We start from the raw sequence: 18,053 nt of genomic DNA on the forward strand, positions 1-18,053 counted from the left end.
AGTAATCAGGCGAAACTCGCAACATTTTTCCTGATGCAGAAAGGGATCTTTTATATATGCACCATCCCGCAGACAGGATAGCACATACCTCGGCCTTTGATCATTTGTGGTGCTCTGGTTGGAACGACAAAAAAAAATCCCCAAATCCGAGTTAAACGAACATGCCTGAATCTTGATAACAACATTTATTAATATTAGCACGTAGCCCAGTGGTAAAGCATTCGCTTGATGCGCCGTCGGTCTAGGATCGATCCCCGTCGGTTGACCCATTGGACTATTTCTCGTCCCAGCCAGTGCTCCACAACTGGTGTAACAAAGGCCGTGGTATGTACTATCCTGTCTGTGGGATGGTGCATATAAAATATCCCTTGCTGCTAAAGAGTAGCTCATGAAGTGGCGACATCGGGTTTCCTCTCTCAATACCTGTGTGGTCCTTAACCATATGTCTGACGCCATATAACCGTAAATAAAATGTGTTGAGTGCGTCGTTAAATAAAACATTTCTTTCTTTCTTTCTTTCATTCGCTTGATGCGCGGTCGGTCTAGGATCGATCCCTGTCGGTGGTCCCATTGGGCTATTTCTCGTTCCAGCTGGTGCTCCACAACTGCTGTAACAAAGGCCGTGGTATGTACTATCCTGTCTGTGGGATGGTGCATATAAAAGATCCCTTGCTGCTAATCGAAAAGAGTAGCCTATGTAGTGGCGACAGCGGGTTTCCTCTCAAAATCTGTGTGGTCCTTAACCATGTGTCTAACGCCATATAACCTAAAAATAAAATGTGTTGAGTGCGTCGTTAAATAAAACATTTCTTTCTTTATTCCTTAGTCTCATTGTCATCTAGTGTAGGTGTCGGGTACTCGGTTCCGAGTCGAACTTGACCCTCGAGTACTCTAGTCCAGTATTTTGGACTTGTAGAGGCCCTACTACCAAACAGCTTTATAAGGTCCCCCCTTCCCCCCCCCCCCCTCCCCTTAACCCCTGTCTCAGTTAGGTCCAATTAATAAGCTACTCTCGGCTTCCTAATGTCTAAAACTATGCGTAGCTCCCTATCTTTATCTTTTAGCTGACCGTTCAAAATTGCGCCTAATTTCCTTCATAAAAAAATGCGCACCTATTCTTTTTGGCTTAATCCTACGGGACTTTCCAAATTCCATAGCACCATACCATCCTCCGGCTGTTACCGGCTCCGGTCGGACTGCTGATGCTCCCTTGCAGGTGGTCCCCTCTCCAACCCACCCCACCCGTTTCCTGTCCTGGACAGAGGAGCCGGACGAGACCGGCATCTGTGCCCAGGACAGGCGTGCGCTACAACAGCTTGTTTTCTGAATATGGTCGTTAAACACTCTGACCTGACCTGACCTGACCCGACCTGACACTCACCTAATATTAACTCTCCACTGGCTATCAGTATTAGCAGACTTAGTACAACAACTTTCATCTTGCTGCTGCGGTCGTTAACGAGGTTCGTACTGGTTACCTTGGAAACACACCTGCTAAATCGTAACCTCTGTGCTGAAAATAAATTTGAAAATTCACGAAAACAAGACATAGCATATCCGGTGTCAACAGGGGCGGCTGCAGAATTGTTTCTAGGGAGGGGTCTAAAAAAAGGTCGCCCTCCGTATTAAATAGAAGAATTCCATGGCACTTTGAAGTTCGAGGGAGGGGAACGCACTCCACCACCATTACTCTGGGTCTGCGCCTGACCAGTGTGATGTGGAACATAATTTTATGTTAAAAATTATTTTCTTAAATTATTCTTCCAGTGAAATGACACATGTTAGTCTTAAAAAGTCAAACAAATTTTTAAACAAATATTTATCCTGGGGGTAACGTGGATGTCATACCATTTTAAACTAATAACCGACTACAGCGTTTTGTGCAGCATACAAATCACCGAGGTATAGAATGAAAATATGCTTATTAAAACGAGAGTTTGTACCTATATGGCTCTGGTCATTACAAAATGTTGATGCGACCATGAGTCATCCCCATTCGAAACTGATACCCCAATATACGCGTCTGACACCAGAGCGTTTCTTCGACCATGAGCCATTCCCATTCGAAACTGATACCCCGATATATACGTCTGGCACCAGAAAGTTGTTTCGACCATGCGTCATCCCGATTCGAAACTGATACCCCGATATATACGTCTGGCACCAGAAAGTTGTTTCGACCATGAGTCATCCCCATTCGAAACTGATACCCCGATATACACGTCTGGCAAGAAAACGTTTCTGCGACAGTGCGTCATACCCTTTCGAAACTGATAACCCAAAATATACGTCTGATACCAGAAAGTTTCTTAGATCATGCGTCATCCACATTCGAAACTAATACCCCAATATACAAGTCTGAATCTATGCAAAACTATTTAAGACGTAAAACAAAATTCTGTTTTTACAAACATATGTATTTTCATTTCTTGGTTGAAAATAGAGCCACATCAATGACTAATGACCTAACCTACTTCTGAGGTGCGAATGCTTTTGTATTAATTAAAAACCCCTCAACATATTTCAATAAACTCAAACGACTCCAAAATTACTCACCTTTAAAAGTTTCTAAGACGCAATGATATCCATATTCCTTTAAACTAAAATACAGAAGCTAAAATAAAACCGAAAAAACAAACGCACTAGTCGTTTACTGCATGGGACACCATTAATGATTCAGTACCTGCGTCTTTCTCTTGGTAATTATTGAGGTCAATTAGACATAGAGATTTACGACCATCATAAAGATTATCTGAACGAGTCCTGTGGTAACGTTATGTTGACCCAACACATCATCGAGTGTTTGCGTGTGTCATAAAAGTTGGAACACTTGCATGTTTAGCCGGATTTTAAAATAGCATACATGCATGTGTTTCCTGCTTTCGATGAAATCACCAACGACATTTGATGAATATGCTATTCGAGACGGGTGTATGGGCGGATTGGAAGAGTAATTCAATAGCGAGGACACCCATACATTTTTTAAATTATTTTTTAAAATCGTAATTACAGATTATGAAAAGCTATATCATGACTCATTTTTGTAGTTATTATTTTAGTGTTCAAGGGGATTTTAAGGGGCGGGGCGTAGCCTAGTGGTAAAGCGCTCGTCTGATGCGCGGTCGATCTAGGATCGATCCCCGTCTGTGGGCCCATTCGGCTATTTCTCTGTGCTATTCTGTCTGTGGGATGGTGCATATATGAGATCCCTTGATATTAATGGAAACATGCAGCTGGTTTCCTCTCTTTGACTTTGTCAAAATTACCAAATGTTTGACATACACCAGGCGATGATTAATAAATCAATGCGCTCTTGTGGTGTCGTTACGTTTTAAGTACATTTCAAGCAAGCTGTCATGGGTTAACGATTCAAATAGCTAGCTCAGTCGGTAACGATCTTATCTGAAGTGCTTAGGGGGCGAGACATAGCCCAGTGGTAAAGCGCTCGCTTGATGCGCGGTCATTTTAGGATCGATCCCCGTCAGTGGGCCCATTGGGCTATTTCTCGCTCCAGCCAGTGCACCACGACTGGTACATCAAAGGCCGTGGTATGTGCTAGCCTGTCTATGGGATGGTGCGTATAATAGATCCCTTGCTGCTAATCGAAAAGAGTAGCCCATGAAGTGGCGACAGCGGGTTTCCTCTCTCAAAATCTGTGTGGTCCTTAACCATATGTCCGATGCCATATAACCGTAAATGAAATGTGTTGAGTGCGTCGTTAAATAAAACATTTCCTTCCTTCCTTTCCTGAAGTGCTTCGTCGAAGTATCAAACTCCCTCGGGTGACCCATTCTCGGATTGTGGTTTTTTCCCCGTTTCAGCCAATGCCCAACGACTGGTATATCAAATGCTGTGGCATGTGATGTCCTGTCTGTGGGAAAGTACATACAAAGTCCCTTGCTAAAGGAAGGAAAGAAATGTTTCATTTAACGACGCACTCAGCTAATTTTATTTACTGTTATATGGCGTCAGACACAGATATTGAGAGAGGAAACCCGCTGTCGCCACTTCATGGGCTACTCTGTTTGATTAGCAGCAAGGGAACGGTCTGCCGAAAAATAAAAGGAACATACGTACAATTGTGAACTTAGTATGCCGAGAGTACAGGAAAGCACATACTACGTCCTTTGACCACTTGTGGGGCACTGGTTGGAACGACAAAAAAAAAAAAAAAAAAAATGGGAAGGGGCAGGATTTAGCTCTCACCTCACCTCCTGCTTGGGTCGCAGGATCGAACCTTCTCAACGAACATATTGTCGTAGATGCCAAATATTTAATATCCAATAGCTGACGATAATTAATCAATCATTAATTATGTAGTGATTTCATAAAAAAAAAACCCCACAACAGAAAACAAATCACATACATAAAAAAAACCCATCACAAGAAAACAACAAATACATAAAAAATAAAAACACAGAAAACACAAAAACCAACACAATTTTAAACATATTTTGCAAGTCTTTAATATTTTACGCTTAAAGGCGCAGACCATAGTTTCAACCCAAGAAAATGGACACTAAGTTTAGCTAATCTACAAACCTGCAACACATTTGGATAAAGTTATAAGAGAGACAGAAGCTACAATTTGTGATGTTTAAAACGGGAAATATCGTTCAAAAATAAGTAGAGCTCGTCACGAAAACCATTACTTCTCAGACGAACGTGCGTTTTTAGAATTATGAAAAATACATTTTGGAGTATAATACAAAAACCTGGATGACCAGAACCACTTCAGGCGTATGAAAATGAATATTCTAAATGATCAAATGTAAGTCCTTCAAATTTAAATTACAATCCCCCCCCCCCCCCCCAAAAAAAAAAAGAAAAAAAAAGACAACAACCCCCCCCTCCAAAAAAACAACAACAACCAACAACAAAAAAAAACCCCGGCTTTAAAGGGTCAGCCCACGAAAATCTATAAACCTGTAACACATTTGGATAAAGTTACAAATGAGTGAAACATGAGTCTGTGACTTTGAAGTGGTGAAATACCCTCTAAAATAGACTAAAACTCAACTTTATAACTGTTACTTCTCAGACGCACGTGCGTTTTTAAAAGTATGAGAAAAACACTTCGAATGTACAGAAATGGATAATCTAAACAACAAAATCTGAGTAAAGTATGATTTCAGTTATCAAAAAACGGCCATTGTAAAACAATATGCCTTAAGTGTTTAAAAACTAGGGTCTGTCACTTTAATAGTGAAAAATACGTCGTATTGTTTAAAAAAACAAGGATCTGTCGCTTTAACTCGTATTACACCTTGGTAAAAAAAGTTATAACGAATTTCCAAACTGTCCATTCTGCACGTTCATCTTAATTCTTGTCCGTCCTGCACGTGCGTGACTTGTATTCACAGCGCTTCTCCCGGGAGTCATACTGGAGGTGGGTGGGGCACGGTCTGACGTAGAAGTAGTGTTCCGAGCATGTGGCGAAGTAGTGACAACTCTGGCAGTACTGGAAGTCGCCATTTTCCCAATCATCGCACGCGTCGTCCTCGTAGATGCAGTGTTCAGCTAATAAGAAAGAAAGAAATGGTTTATTTAACGACGCACTCAACTCATTTTATTTACGGTTATATGGCGTCGGACATATGGTTAAGGACCACACAGATATTGAGAGAGGAAACCCGCTGTCGCCATTTCATGGGCTACCCTTTACGATTATCAGCAAGGGGTATTTTATATGCACCATCCCACAGACAGGATAGCACATACCATGGCCTTTGATGTACCAGTCGTGGTGCACTGGCTAGGACGAGAAATAGCCCAATGGGTGTTCAGCTAATAGGAAGGAAGGAAGGAAGGAAGGAAGTAAATGGTTTATTTAACGACACACTCAACACATTTTATTTACGGTTATATGGCGTCGGTGATATGGTTATTAAGGACCACACAGATATTGATAGAAGAAACCCGCTGTTGCTACTCTTTTCGATTAGCAGCGAGGGATATTTTATATGCACCATCCCACAGATAGGATAGCACATACCACGGTGTGTGATGTACCAGTCGTGGGACACTGGTTGGAACGAGAAATAGCCCAATGGACCTACCGACGGCGCTTTTTCCACTCGGCTACGTCCCGTCCCCGGGTGTAAATAAATAAAATGTTTACTTACTAGAATTCACTAATGGAGTTGCCGCTGTCCCTTTCTCTGAAACAGTGAATGGATGAATGAATCAATTGGTGAATGAATGAATGAATGAATGAATGAAAGAAGAGACGACTGAATGAATGTTTAGCTAGAAAAATATTTCGGTATTCGATTATGAATGAATGAAGAAATTAATGAATGAATGAAGAAATTAATGAATGAACGAATAAATGAATGAACCAACCAACCGACCAATCAATCAATCAGTCAATGAGCGTTTGAGTGAATGAACGAATGAATTAAACCAAGCAACCCCTGCGCGTGCTGTATCCTCACCGTGGTGCAGGGGTGTAACATTCTCTTTGAGAATAGCCAATACAGCACAAATTGAAATTTTGAGTAAAAGTCAGTATCTGTCTGTGATATTTGTTTTTTTGCACAGTTCTTTACACTGTTTTTATTTAAATCTTGAATTTTTATATTGATATTGATCATCACCTTAGTTTGACACCCAATAGCCGATGTATTTTTAGTGCTGGGGTGTCATTAAACATTCATTCATTCATTAAACCAAGCATAAGCGTACGAACCGAAGTGGTGGGACGGGAGGAGGCTAGATCAAATCCTCAAATTCGGGCAAAAATTATAGAGATATTCGGACAATATGTGCTAACCTGAGACAATTTTTACTATGTATTTTCATCATTCTACCCGCAAAATTAGTTGTAATCCATTTAAAAAGGCACAGTGATTCGTTTGCAACCCCCAAAAGCCATGGTATGTGTTATCTTGTCTGTGGGATGGTGTATATAAAAGATCCTTTTGTACTAAAAGAAAAATGTAGCGAATGTTTGACATCCAATAGCTTATGATTAATAAAATTAATGTGCTCTGGTGGTATCGTTAAACAAAAAACTAAAACTTTTTATTTTTTATTTTTGCAACCGTATGTAGCTGTTTGGCTGTAATGCTAATATAAACTGTTGTTATCCAGATTAATTCGGGCTAAAACCAGCTCGTCACCGCCACTCCCCCCCCCCCCCCACACACACCCACCCACTCATACACGACAATGTGAACCCGTACTCCTATGAACCCGTACACCTATGAACCCAAGTATGAAAAATGCATTAATAAGCTATTCGCTATGAAAACAAATGTACATCAGTGAGAGTAGATGATTAGTCTGGCAGGAAGGAAGGAAGGAAGGAAGGAAGGAAGGAAGGAAGTGTTTTATTTAACGACGCACTCAACACATTTTATTTACTGTAGTCCGGCAGATAACGAAAGTAATCATTTTAATTTGACGACCCAGCTCTCTACTGTTTTACTATAACTATGTATGATTAAAAATACCTACGATAAGGGTGGCGACAGCAACATCAACATCAACATCAACATCAACAACAACGGTAACCAACATGTTTTGCGGTCTTTAAGAAAGGCTTTAAAAATTAATCCAGTCTTATATGGGTTTTGCGTTTCCTGCTTTACCGATGAGAGTTGCTTCCCATACATCGACTGGCTACGAAAGCCAGAAAGCAAGAGATGTTTTATTTAACGACGCACTCAACACATTGTATTTACGGTTATATGGCGTCAGACATAATGGTTAAGGACCACACATATATTGAGAGAGGAAATCCGCTGTCACCACTTCATGGGCTACTCTTTTCGATTAGCAGCAAGGGATATTTTATATGCGCCATCCCACAGACAGGGTAGTACATACCACCCCATTTGATATTCCAGTCGTGGTGCACTGACTTGAACGAGAAATAGCCCAATGGGCCCACCGACAGGGATCGATCCCAGACCGACCGCGCATCAAGCGAACGCTTTACCACTGGGTAACGTCCCGCCCCAGTAGAAGATTAATTCTGGCAGATAAAGAAAATAAACATTTTAATTTGACGACCCAGCTCTCTTCTGGTTTACTATAACTATACACGATTAAAAGTAACTGCGACAAGGGTGGCGACAACAACATCAACATCAACATCAACGGTAACCAACATGTTTTGCGGTCTTTATGATAGGCTTTCAAGTTAATCCAGTCTTATATGGCTTTTGCGTTCCCAGCTTTACCCAGGAGAGTTGCTTCCCTTACATCGATAACTGACTGGATACGAATGTTGGGGAAATCCGTTGGAATTTTATCATCAATCATCAATTATAATTGGTTTGCATCAACAGATCGAGTTTTGATTACACAATCGCTTAGGATAATGTAAACATAAAAAGTGTTTGACTTACAAAGCATCTTGCACCTATTGTTGAGTTCACCAGGATAGACCTTACAAACACAGAAAAGCGCGACGAGTGTGATATGATTGTAAACTTCACGAGATGAGATATAAATCATATTTGACAAAAACATAAAATTTTCTATTTATTATATAACTTTTGACAATTTAACTTTATTTTTAAAATGCCAGCAGCAAAATTGTGAAATTTTCACTCTAAAATGTGTTATCGTCGCTGAGTGACTGATAACACTTTTATTTCACTGATATTTAAGATATTTCACTAAATGTTATATAATAAATAGGTATAGTTGATGGCAGAGTGGGTATCAGCTGTGGGCAACAATTAAAGATCCATAGTGTTCTTGATGCTGTAATTTAGTTTTACAATAATTGGTCTGATTGCTAGGCCCTAACTAAAGTACATTTGAATATAGTTGTAAATCTTCCACTATAGCGTGCAAACATGAAAACAAACCCAAGCCTATTTACATCAGTTCTATCTCTAAACTGGAAGGTTAAATGGACATTCCTGAGTTTGCTGTAATTTTTAAGATGTTATCGACTAACAGAGACTTTTTAACGATTGTAATTACATATCGAATATATTTTTCTGCATACAATATTAGTGGCTGTATATTAAACATGTTTCTGATCGTTCTAATATTTGTACTAGGTTAAATTTCATTTTATTTCCTAAAATATTGTTTTTTCTTACGTACGAAATTATTTGACGACAAAATCCAGTTTGGGCTTCTTACAAATATTAAGACGACCAGAAACACATTGAATATACAGACACTGATATTCTAAACCAGAAAATATATTTAATATGTAAGTTTAATCGTAGAAATAGTTTATTGGTCTGAAACATCTTACAATGCAGCAAACTCAGGAATGTCCCTTTAACATTTCCCCACACAATCGATTATTGATTTCTATAATCGATGATCACATCGGTAGAGAACAAACAGCCAATGTTCGATTATAATCGATCATTGGAACATCTCTAATGGATCCAGTGCATCTTAAAACTAAACACTTACAAGAAACGACACCTAAACACATTTTACACAACCTCCATTTCATAAGGAATGGAATTTCTAAACTTTCTTTACAACACAGTACATTTTAAAGGAAGGAAGGAAGGAAATGTTTTATTTAACGACGCAGTCAACACATTTTTTTTATTTACGGTTATGTGGCGTCGGGCATATGGTTAAGGACCACACACAGGTATTGAGAGAGGAAACCCGCTGTCGCCACTTCACGGGCTACTATTTTCGATTAGCAGCAAGGGATCTTTTATATGCACCATCCCACAGACAGGATAGTACACACCACGGCCTTTGTTACACCAGTTGTGGAGCACTGGCTGGAAGGAGAAATAGCCCAATGGGCCCACTGACGGGGATCGATCCCAAACCGATCGCGCATCAAGCGAACGCTCTACCACTGGGCTACGTCCTGCCCCACATCTCTAATGGATGCAGTGCATCTTAAAATTAAAGACTTACAAGAAACGACACCTAACCACATTTGACAAAACCTCCATTTGGAAAGGAATGGAATATTCCAATTTCTTTACAACACAGGACATTTTAAAGCGACAGACCCTAGTTTTTAAACAAGTACGTCGTATTTTTCACTATTAGAACCTTTTTTAAATAAATGAAGTCAGACATTACTTAGATTTTTGTTTTTCAGATTATCTATTTCTATACATCCGAAGTGTTTCTGGTCATCCTGGTATTAGCAATACCACAAAATACATGTTTCGTATGTTTAAAAACGCACGTAACTCAGAGAAGTAACGGTTATTGAGACGAAGTCCAGTCTAGTTTTAAGAGTATTTTTCTGTTTCAAGGAAGAAAATGTTTTATTTAATGACGCACTCAACACATTTTATTTACGGTTATATGGCGTCAGACAGGTATTGAGAGAGGAAACCCGCTGTCGCCACTTCACAGGCTACTCCTTTCGATTAGCAGCAAGGGCATCACAGACTCATGTTTCTTACTAGTGTAACTTTATCCAGATGTACTAAACTTAGTAATAATTTTCACAAGCTGAAACTAGGTTCTGCGACTTTAAACTAGGGTTCATTAAACAAGGAACATTTGGGGATATATATATATATATATATGTATGTATGTATGTATACATATGTTTATTCAATTTATTTTTGTGCTTATATCCAATTAAGGTTCAAGCACGTGAGCGCTTTACCACTAGGCTACAGACTGGAATAAAGTGAACTGAAAACACATTTACCAACGCAGAGTGCTGGTTTCTCCTCTGTGGTAAACGTGCCCGTCTCCTCGTCACAAACACTTTGAATGACTGGCTCGTTGTTACTGAACACGAAACCACTCTTACAAATAGAAGAGCAAATTCTGGAGAGAGGGAAAGAGAAGACATTTTATTATAGATATACATTTATAAATGATAAATAAAAACAGAACAGAACAATACAACGAAACCAAACAAAAAATTATAAATAAAATTTGTAAAATAGAAATACCCCTTAACAACAACAAGAACAACAACAACAACAAAAAGAACACTACAAAAAAAAAAAAAAAAAAATACAACAACCCAAAAACCACCTGGGTGGGTCCTTTTAAGTGATTGGGTTTTTACTCGTTTCAGCCAGTACACCACAACTGGACAAAGAAAGAAATGTTTTATTTAACGACGCACTCAACACATTTTATTTACGGTTATATGGCGTCAGACATATGGTTAAGGACCACACAGATTTTGAGAGGAAACCCGCTGTCGCCACTATATGGGCTACTCTTCCGATTAGCAGCAAGGGATCTTTTATTTGCGCTTTCCACAGGCAGGATAGCACAAACCATGGCCTTTGTTGGACCAGTTATGGATCATTGGTCGGTGCAAGTGGTTTACACCTACCCATTGAGCCTTGCGGAGCACTCGATTGATTTCAACTTATTTTCATGCTTATATCCAATTAAGGTTCAAGCACGCTGTCCTGGGCACACACCTCAGCTATCTGGGCTGCCTGTCCAGGACAGTGGGTTAGTTGTTAGTTTGTTAGTGGTTAGTGAGAGAGAAGAGGGTGTAGTGGCCTTACACCTACCCATTGAGCCCTTAAGAACTCGCTCTGGGTTGGAGCCGGTACCGGGCTGCGAACCCTGTACCTACCAGCCTGTAGTCCGATGGCTTAACCACTACGCCACCGAGGCCGGTGCGGAGCACTCAGTCAGGGTTTGGAGTCGGTATCTGGATTAAAAATCCCATGCCTCGACTGGGATCCGAACCCAGTACCTACCAGCCTATGGAACCGATGGCCTACCACGACGCCACCGAGGCCGGTCACAAATGGACAAAGGCCGTGGTATGTGCTGTCCTGTCTCTGGGATGGTGCATATAAAAGATCCCTTGCTGCATTATGTAGCAGGTTTCCTCAGAAGATTGCGTGTCAAAATTACCAAAGGTTTGACGTCCTATAGCCGATCATTAATTAATCAATGTGCTCCAGTGGTGTCGTTAAACAAAAACAAACTTTTTTTGGTCTCTTGCTGTGGCGTGTCGTGTACGAATTTTTTTCAGGACATTGCACATACAGACGATTAGCAAGGGATCTTTTATATGCACCATCCCACAGACAGGACAGCACATACCACGGTCCTTGTGCACTGGCTTGAACGAGAAATTAGACCGACGGTGTGTAGTGCCCACAAATGTCGCAACGACCACAAATGTCGCAACGACCACAAATGTCACAACGACCACAAATGTAACATTGCGACATTTGTGGTCGTTGTGACATTTGTAGTCGTTGCGACATGTGTGGGCACTACAACTGCGCATCAAGCGAGCGCTTTACCACTGACCTAAGTCCCGCCTACCTGTACATAAACTGTCCCATATAAAAGAATAGCTATAAAAATATCTGGAGAAAATAACTGCCATGCATTTCCAACAATAATTGATCATAATATTAAATCAGCAATAAAACGAAACTGACAGGAAATTATGGTAAACTGTTTTATATTCATTATGTACAAAGTAAAAATACTGTTGTTACGACGGCATGTCACGAACTATAGTTTTGGGAACTTTTTGTTTTCTTTTCATCACAGTTTAAAAATAGCTGTATGAATAATAAATGTGCGACTCACATTGTCTTGATCGTGCTTTTCGCGAAAACTTAATTTCCTTTGGTCTGCACGTACCTTGCATAAAATGACGGGGGCGGGGGTGGGGGTGGGGGTGGCTTGTGGGGTATTAACACATAAAAGAATCAGGGTATCGTATGTATTGTCGTCACCAATTAGGAAAAAAAAAGAGAATTCAAAACTAATAGTTTACTAAGTCTTGTTCTGTGTTTTTCGATGGTGGAAGAGGATGGGGTGGGGAGGGGAGGGGAGGGGATGGGCGGAGCAGGGCGGGTAGGACTTAGCTTTCCAGTTAGCAAACGGCACTGAATGACTGTCGTTTTGATTTTCTTGGTCATTTCAACTTATTTTCGTGCTTATAATCCAATTGATGTTTAAGCACATTGTCCTGGACACGACACACACGTCAGCTATCTTGGCTATATGTCTAAGACCGTGAGTTAGTTGTGGGTTAGTTGTTAGTGATTAGTGAGAGAGAAGAGGGTATAGTGGTCTTATACCTATCCATTGAGTCGTTAAAACTCACTCTGGGTGGGGAACCGATACCGTGATACGAACCCAGCATCTACCAGCCTTAAGTCTGATGGTTTTACCACTACAGCATCGAGGCCGGTATTTTCGTGTTTGCCCTTTAGATCTAGGACATCTACGTATTTCCTCATCCTTTTAAAAGAGGTCTGTCCATGTGGACACCCTGTCCTGGACAGAGGAGCCATCCAAGGCCGGCACCTATGCCCATGATAGGCGTACTCTAAAACAGTTCGTTCTGAATGTGCACGTTAAACCCTATGACTTGAACTGACCATATGAAACGCACCTGTCATGGACAAAACTCTCTGGCGACGTCAGAGGTTGTGCCCACAACAGGCGTGCTTGAACAGTTCTCTGATGGAAGCATGCCAAAATATTACCCACACCAGCATGAGGAGCCACTGTTGTAGTCTTTCGAGCCTTGTAACTAGACCGCATTTCCTCATTAGCAAATGTAGAACACGCACCACAAAGAGACCCAATCATCAAAGATGTGAACTATAGAAATAAGCTCGATATATGAAGGCGTCTCGACGGGCGAGAGCAATTCTCCCAGGAACCTCGAGACAATTAGTTTTATTGCAAACCCACTGGTAGTCCGAGAGCCAAGTCTGAAAGGAGGCCTGGAAAATGGTTGAGCACAACACCCACCACACAGTTGGTTTGTTGCTTCAATAGCTCGGGACGTTACCCAGTGGTAAAGTGCTCGCTTGTTGTGCGGTCAGTCTGGGATTGATTCCTGTCGGTGGGCCCAATGGGCTGTTTCTCGTCCCAGCCAGTGCACCACGACTGGTATATCAAAGGTCGTGCTATCCTGTCTGTGGGGTAGTGCATATAAAAGATCCCTTGCTACTAATGGAAAAATGTAGCGGATTTACTCTCTAAGATTATATTTCCATATTACCAAATGTTTGAAATCCAGTAGCCGACAATTAATAAATCAATGTACTCTAGTGGTGATGTTAAACAAAACGATTTTTTTTGGTTACTTCAGGCTGCTTCGCGAATGCCTCTAAAACATTCCTAGCCCTGATGCAGAGTTGAATGCACCAATGCACCAATATGGCTGCCAAATGCCATTTTAGTTTACACTTTTACATATATTATAAAAGAAGCCGAGGAAATGTCTAAGCACACCACCCACTACATAGTTGGTTTGTCACTCAGGCTGCTTGGGGGATGTCTCTAGAACATTCCTAGCCCTGATGTAGAGTTGAAATGTTGAAGCAACAATTGGTAACAGTCTATTTTTCTATAGGGGGTAGGGGTGCAAATCTCGACAATTTGATTTGATTTTTTCTCAGCTCCTACAAACCAATATCCCTCAAGAATTGTTGTTAATATCATATCATATGAAGTAAACTTTTATTTTGCTGTCCTATTGGGTCAATATGGATATGGTTTTGTTTTTCAAGATGGCCGCCATTTATCAATATGACTACCAAATTTTATTTTATTTTACACTTTAATGTATTGTTTTTTATAAGAACTGTCGGATTTAGAATATGGTGTGATATTTACTTACGTAATGTATAATTTGATTTTAAGAGGTGTTTTTCAAATGTTGGCAGTAACAGTAGGTGATAGGCTGGTAGTAGTTGCGTTAATTTAAATGTTGATGGTTTATTATAATAAAAAGGTTGATATATTTATCTCTTATGTTACTGAAGAAAGAACACACTAGAACAAAGTGATATTCGTCTTCTACTACATTCATATTGCACAGACGACAAATTCTATTATTCCCGTCAATATTGTGGTATCTGCCCGTTTCTATAAAAAGATTATGGGACGATAATCTATATTTACTCAAAATATGTTTATATTTCAAGGCAATAGGTTTCTGAAGATACGGTTGTAAGCAATAATTATTAACAACGAATTTGTATAACAGATATTTTGGAGAATTGTTGAATACAGCATACATAGATTGGATAAATTGATCAGTCATTCTCTGTTTGAATAGTGATATAAATGTATTGCGATTTTCTACATTTTCATTATACCATATATGACCACGGAGAGGAAGCCTGCTATAATTTTTGATTAGTAGCAAGGGAGCTTTCATACGCACCATCCAATAGACAGGATAGCACATACCACGGCCTTTGATATACCAGTCGTGGTGCACTGGCTAGAGCGAGAAATACATTGACTTATTAAACATCGGCTGTTGGATGTCAAAGTGTTTGATAGTTTTGACATAGTTTTAGAGACGAAACTTTCTAAATGTGTCCATTAGTAGCAATGGATTAATTATATGCACCACCCCACAGACAGGATAGTACATACCAGGCTTTGATATACCAGTCGTGTTGCCCTGGCGACAAAAAGAAGACCCCGCAATCCCCCAACCAAAAAAACAACCCAAAACAAAAACAAACACAAACAACCCGCTACATTTTTCCATTATGTGTGGGTGTGGGTAGTTTTTGGTAGTTATGCACGCTCTCTCCAAGACAGGTTTTCCATTATGTGTGGGTGTGGGTAGTTTTTGGTAGTTATGCACGCTCTCTCCAAGACAGGTTTTCCATTATGTGTGGGTGTAGGTAGTTTTTGGTAGTTATGCACGCTCTCTCCAAGACAGGTTTTCCATTATGTGTGGGTGTGGGTAGTTTTTGGTAGTTATGCACGCTCTCTCCAAGACAGGTTTTCCATTATGTGTGGGTGTAGTAGTTTTTGGTAGTTATGCACGCTCTCTCCAAGACAGGTTTTCCATTATGTGTGGGTGTAGTAGTTTTTGGTAGTTATGCACGCTCTCTCCAAGACAGGTTTTCCATTATGTGTGGGTGTGGGTAGTTTTTGGTAGTTATGCACGCTCTCTCCAAGACAGGTTTTCCATTATGTGTGGGTGTAGTAGTTTTTGGTAGTTATGCACGCTCTCTCCAAGACAGGTTTTCCATTATGTGTGGGTGTGGGTAGTTTTTGGTAGTTATGCACGCTCTCTCCAAGACAGGTTTTCCATTATGTGTGGGTGTAGGTAGTTTTTGGTAGTTATGCACGCTCTCTCCAAGACAGGTTTTCCATTATGTGTGGGTGTGGGTAGTTTTTGGTAGTTATGCACGCTCTCTCCAAGACAGGTTTTCCATTAGCAGCAAGGTATCTTTTATATGAACTTTCCAACAGACAGGACAGCACATACCACGGCCTTTGATACACCAGTCTTGGGGCACTGGTTGGGACGGGAAAACGGCAATCAGAGAATGTGTCCCCATAGGCGATTCGATCCTACGAATCAAGCACCTCAGGTGACCACTCTACTAACTTAGCTAGATTTCCGCCACGAGATCGTCAGCGACTGTAGTGCCCACAAATATCACAACGACCACAGATGTCTTAACGACCACAAAATGTCGCAATGTTACTGCCACACGTGTCCTAATCGACCACAAATGTCACAACGACAAATGACGCAACTCATCAACCACAAATGTCATTATTTACATTGACGTTGTATTAATTTTTTCTTGTTTTGTCCTTTTGGGGTTATACCGTTAGCTCGATTTGATCATCGTCTGTTGGACGTCAAATATGTGGTCATAAAAGACAGGGGTCGGGATGTAGCCCAGAGGTAAAGCGCTCGCTTGAAGTGCGGTCAGTCTAGGATGGATCCCCTTTGGGCTATTTATTGTTCCAGCCAATGCACCACGGCTGGTATACCAAAGGCCGTGTGTGACGGTACATGCTCTTAATTTGTTTCGCTTGTGGCGATTTTAATTGTGTTAGAGGGCCGTGTGCAGTTTCATTGCCCGTAGGCCAGATGGGCAACTTGTTACGTAATACTTCGCGCGATCGGGCATTCCAATATGCACTTAGTCCAGCTGTGGAGGCCATGTGGCGAGTAGTTACGTAATACCTCTGCGAGTGCGGTTTTTACAACCGTGATTTGGCGACGATGGCGTCAGTAAGTCTGACGATCAGAGAGAAATATACCGACGCTAGTAGAGTTGGAATATCAGATGATAGGGGGAGGTACCGCCTTGTACCCCCAGGCGAATTCTGATTTATAATAAATAGCTAGTTTTTAGAGATATCGAGAGGACGAATTAGGAAGGCTCCAGGGGATCACGGACGTCGTCCACTGAACGAAATATATTAGTTCAGACGGGACTTTGGTAATTATATATTTTCTGCTCTGTGTATAACCTTGATGTGATTGATGTGACTTTAAATATTTAATACTGTATTATACCAATATTCTTTAGACAGTGTCTTCGGTCATCTGACGAAGTAAATCGTAGACTTTTTGTTCTAACATTATACGAGTATTTGGTAATATAAAGCTTAGCCAGTCATCCTAGAAGACCTAGGTACACTGTAGGTTATTGTCTTTATTGTGATCGGTACCAGTATTAATTCTGTGTTACAAGGTTACTGAATGAGTAGTTAGGGGTAATTAAAAATTAACTCGTTAGGAATAGAGCTGTAATTCCTTTATTAATTAAGTTCCCCTGGAAGCGTTCCTAAATTATCACACGTTACTGAACGAGTAGTAAGGGTTAACTAAAAATTAACCAGTTAGGAATGGTGTTGTAATTCCTTTATTAATTAACTTCTCCTGGAAGCGTTCCTAAATTATCACACGTTACTGAACGAGTAGTAAGGGTTAATTAAAAATTAACCAGTTAGGAATGGTGTTGTAATTCCTTTATTAATTAACTTCTCCTGGAAGCGTTTCTCAATTATCACACGTGTGGGTGTGGTGTAACGGTGAAGTGATTCGCATATTGTGTAACTAGACACCTAGAGATTAACTAATTAAGTGATCAGTTCTGGGTTGTTATTATTGCTGTTATTAATTAACTACTACGGCTGTACATTTGTCAGCGTAGATTAATACAGATTCCAAAGTGTATTGTGTTTTTGTTGTGTTTCTAGAGAACTAACGTGCTATAATAATATATACTTTATATAAGATCGTATCTCTGATCATACCTAGAGACGAGCCATACTAGGGTTTAACCGCCTGTTACAGAGAGATCTAATAGATATACAGTTAGGAGAGATATTTTGATAATCGTGTTTTA

At 40.4% G+C, this 18,053-nt stretch overlaps 2 protein-coding genes across 2 annotated transcripts in view; both read right to left on the reverse strand.

Moving 5' to 3' along the window:
• The window catches only part of LOC121385112 (contactin-like), a 49,649-nt gene extending 47,458 nt beyond the window's left edge, over positions 1–2,191 (reverse strand). Inside the window, exons 1-2 of the mRNA XM_041515649.1 lie at positions 2,089–2,191; positions 1,382–1,513 (exon numbers count right to left, since the gene is read on the reverse strand). Coding sequence (XP_041371583.1) covers positions 1,382–1,513; positions 2,089–2,191 — 235 coding nt within the window. The remainder of the gene's footprint in view (positions 1–1,381; positions 1,514–2,088) is intronic.
• A 2,972-nt stretch (positions 2,192–5,163) lies between these two features.
• LOC121385113 (mucin-5AC-like) overlaps positions 5,164–18,053 on the reverse strand; it is a gene marked incomplete at its 5' end in the record, with an annotated part of 88,129 nt that continues 75,239 nt past the window's right edge. Inside the window, 3 exons of the mRNA XM_041515650.1 lie at positions 5,164–5,520; positions 6,126–6,161; positions 10,622–10,743. Coding sequence (XP_041371584.1) covers positions 5,321–5,520; positions 6,126–6,161; positions 10,622–10,743 — 358 coding nt within the window. The remainder of the gene's footprint in view (positions 5,521–6,125; positions 6,162–10,621; positions 10,744–18,053) is intronic.

The sequence above is a fragment of the Gigantopelta aegis genome, chromosome 11 (genome assembly GCF_016097555.1).
Source record: "Gigantopelta aegis isolate Gae_Host chromosome 11, Gae_host_genome, whole genome shotgun sequence".
NCBI classification, from domain to species: Eukaryota; Metazoa; Mollusca; class Gastropoda; order Neomphalida; family Peltospiridae; genus Gigantopelta; species Gigantopelta aegis.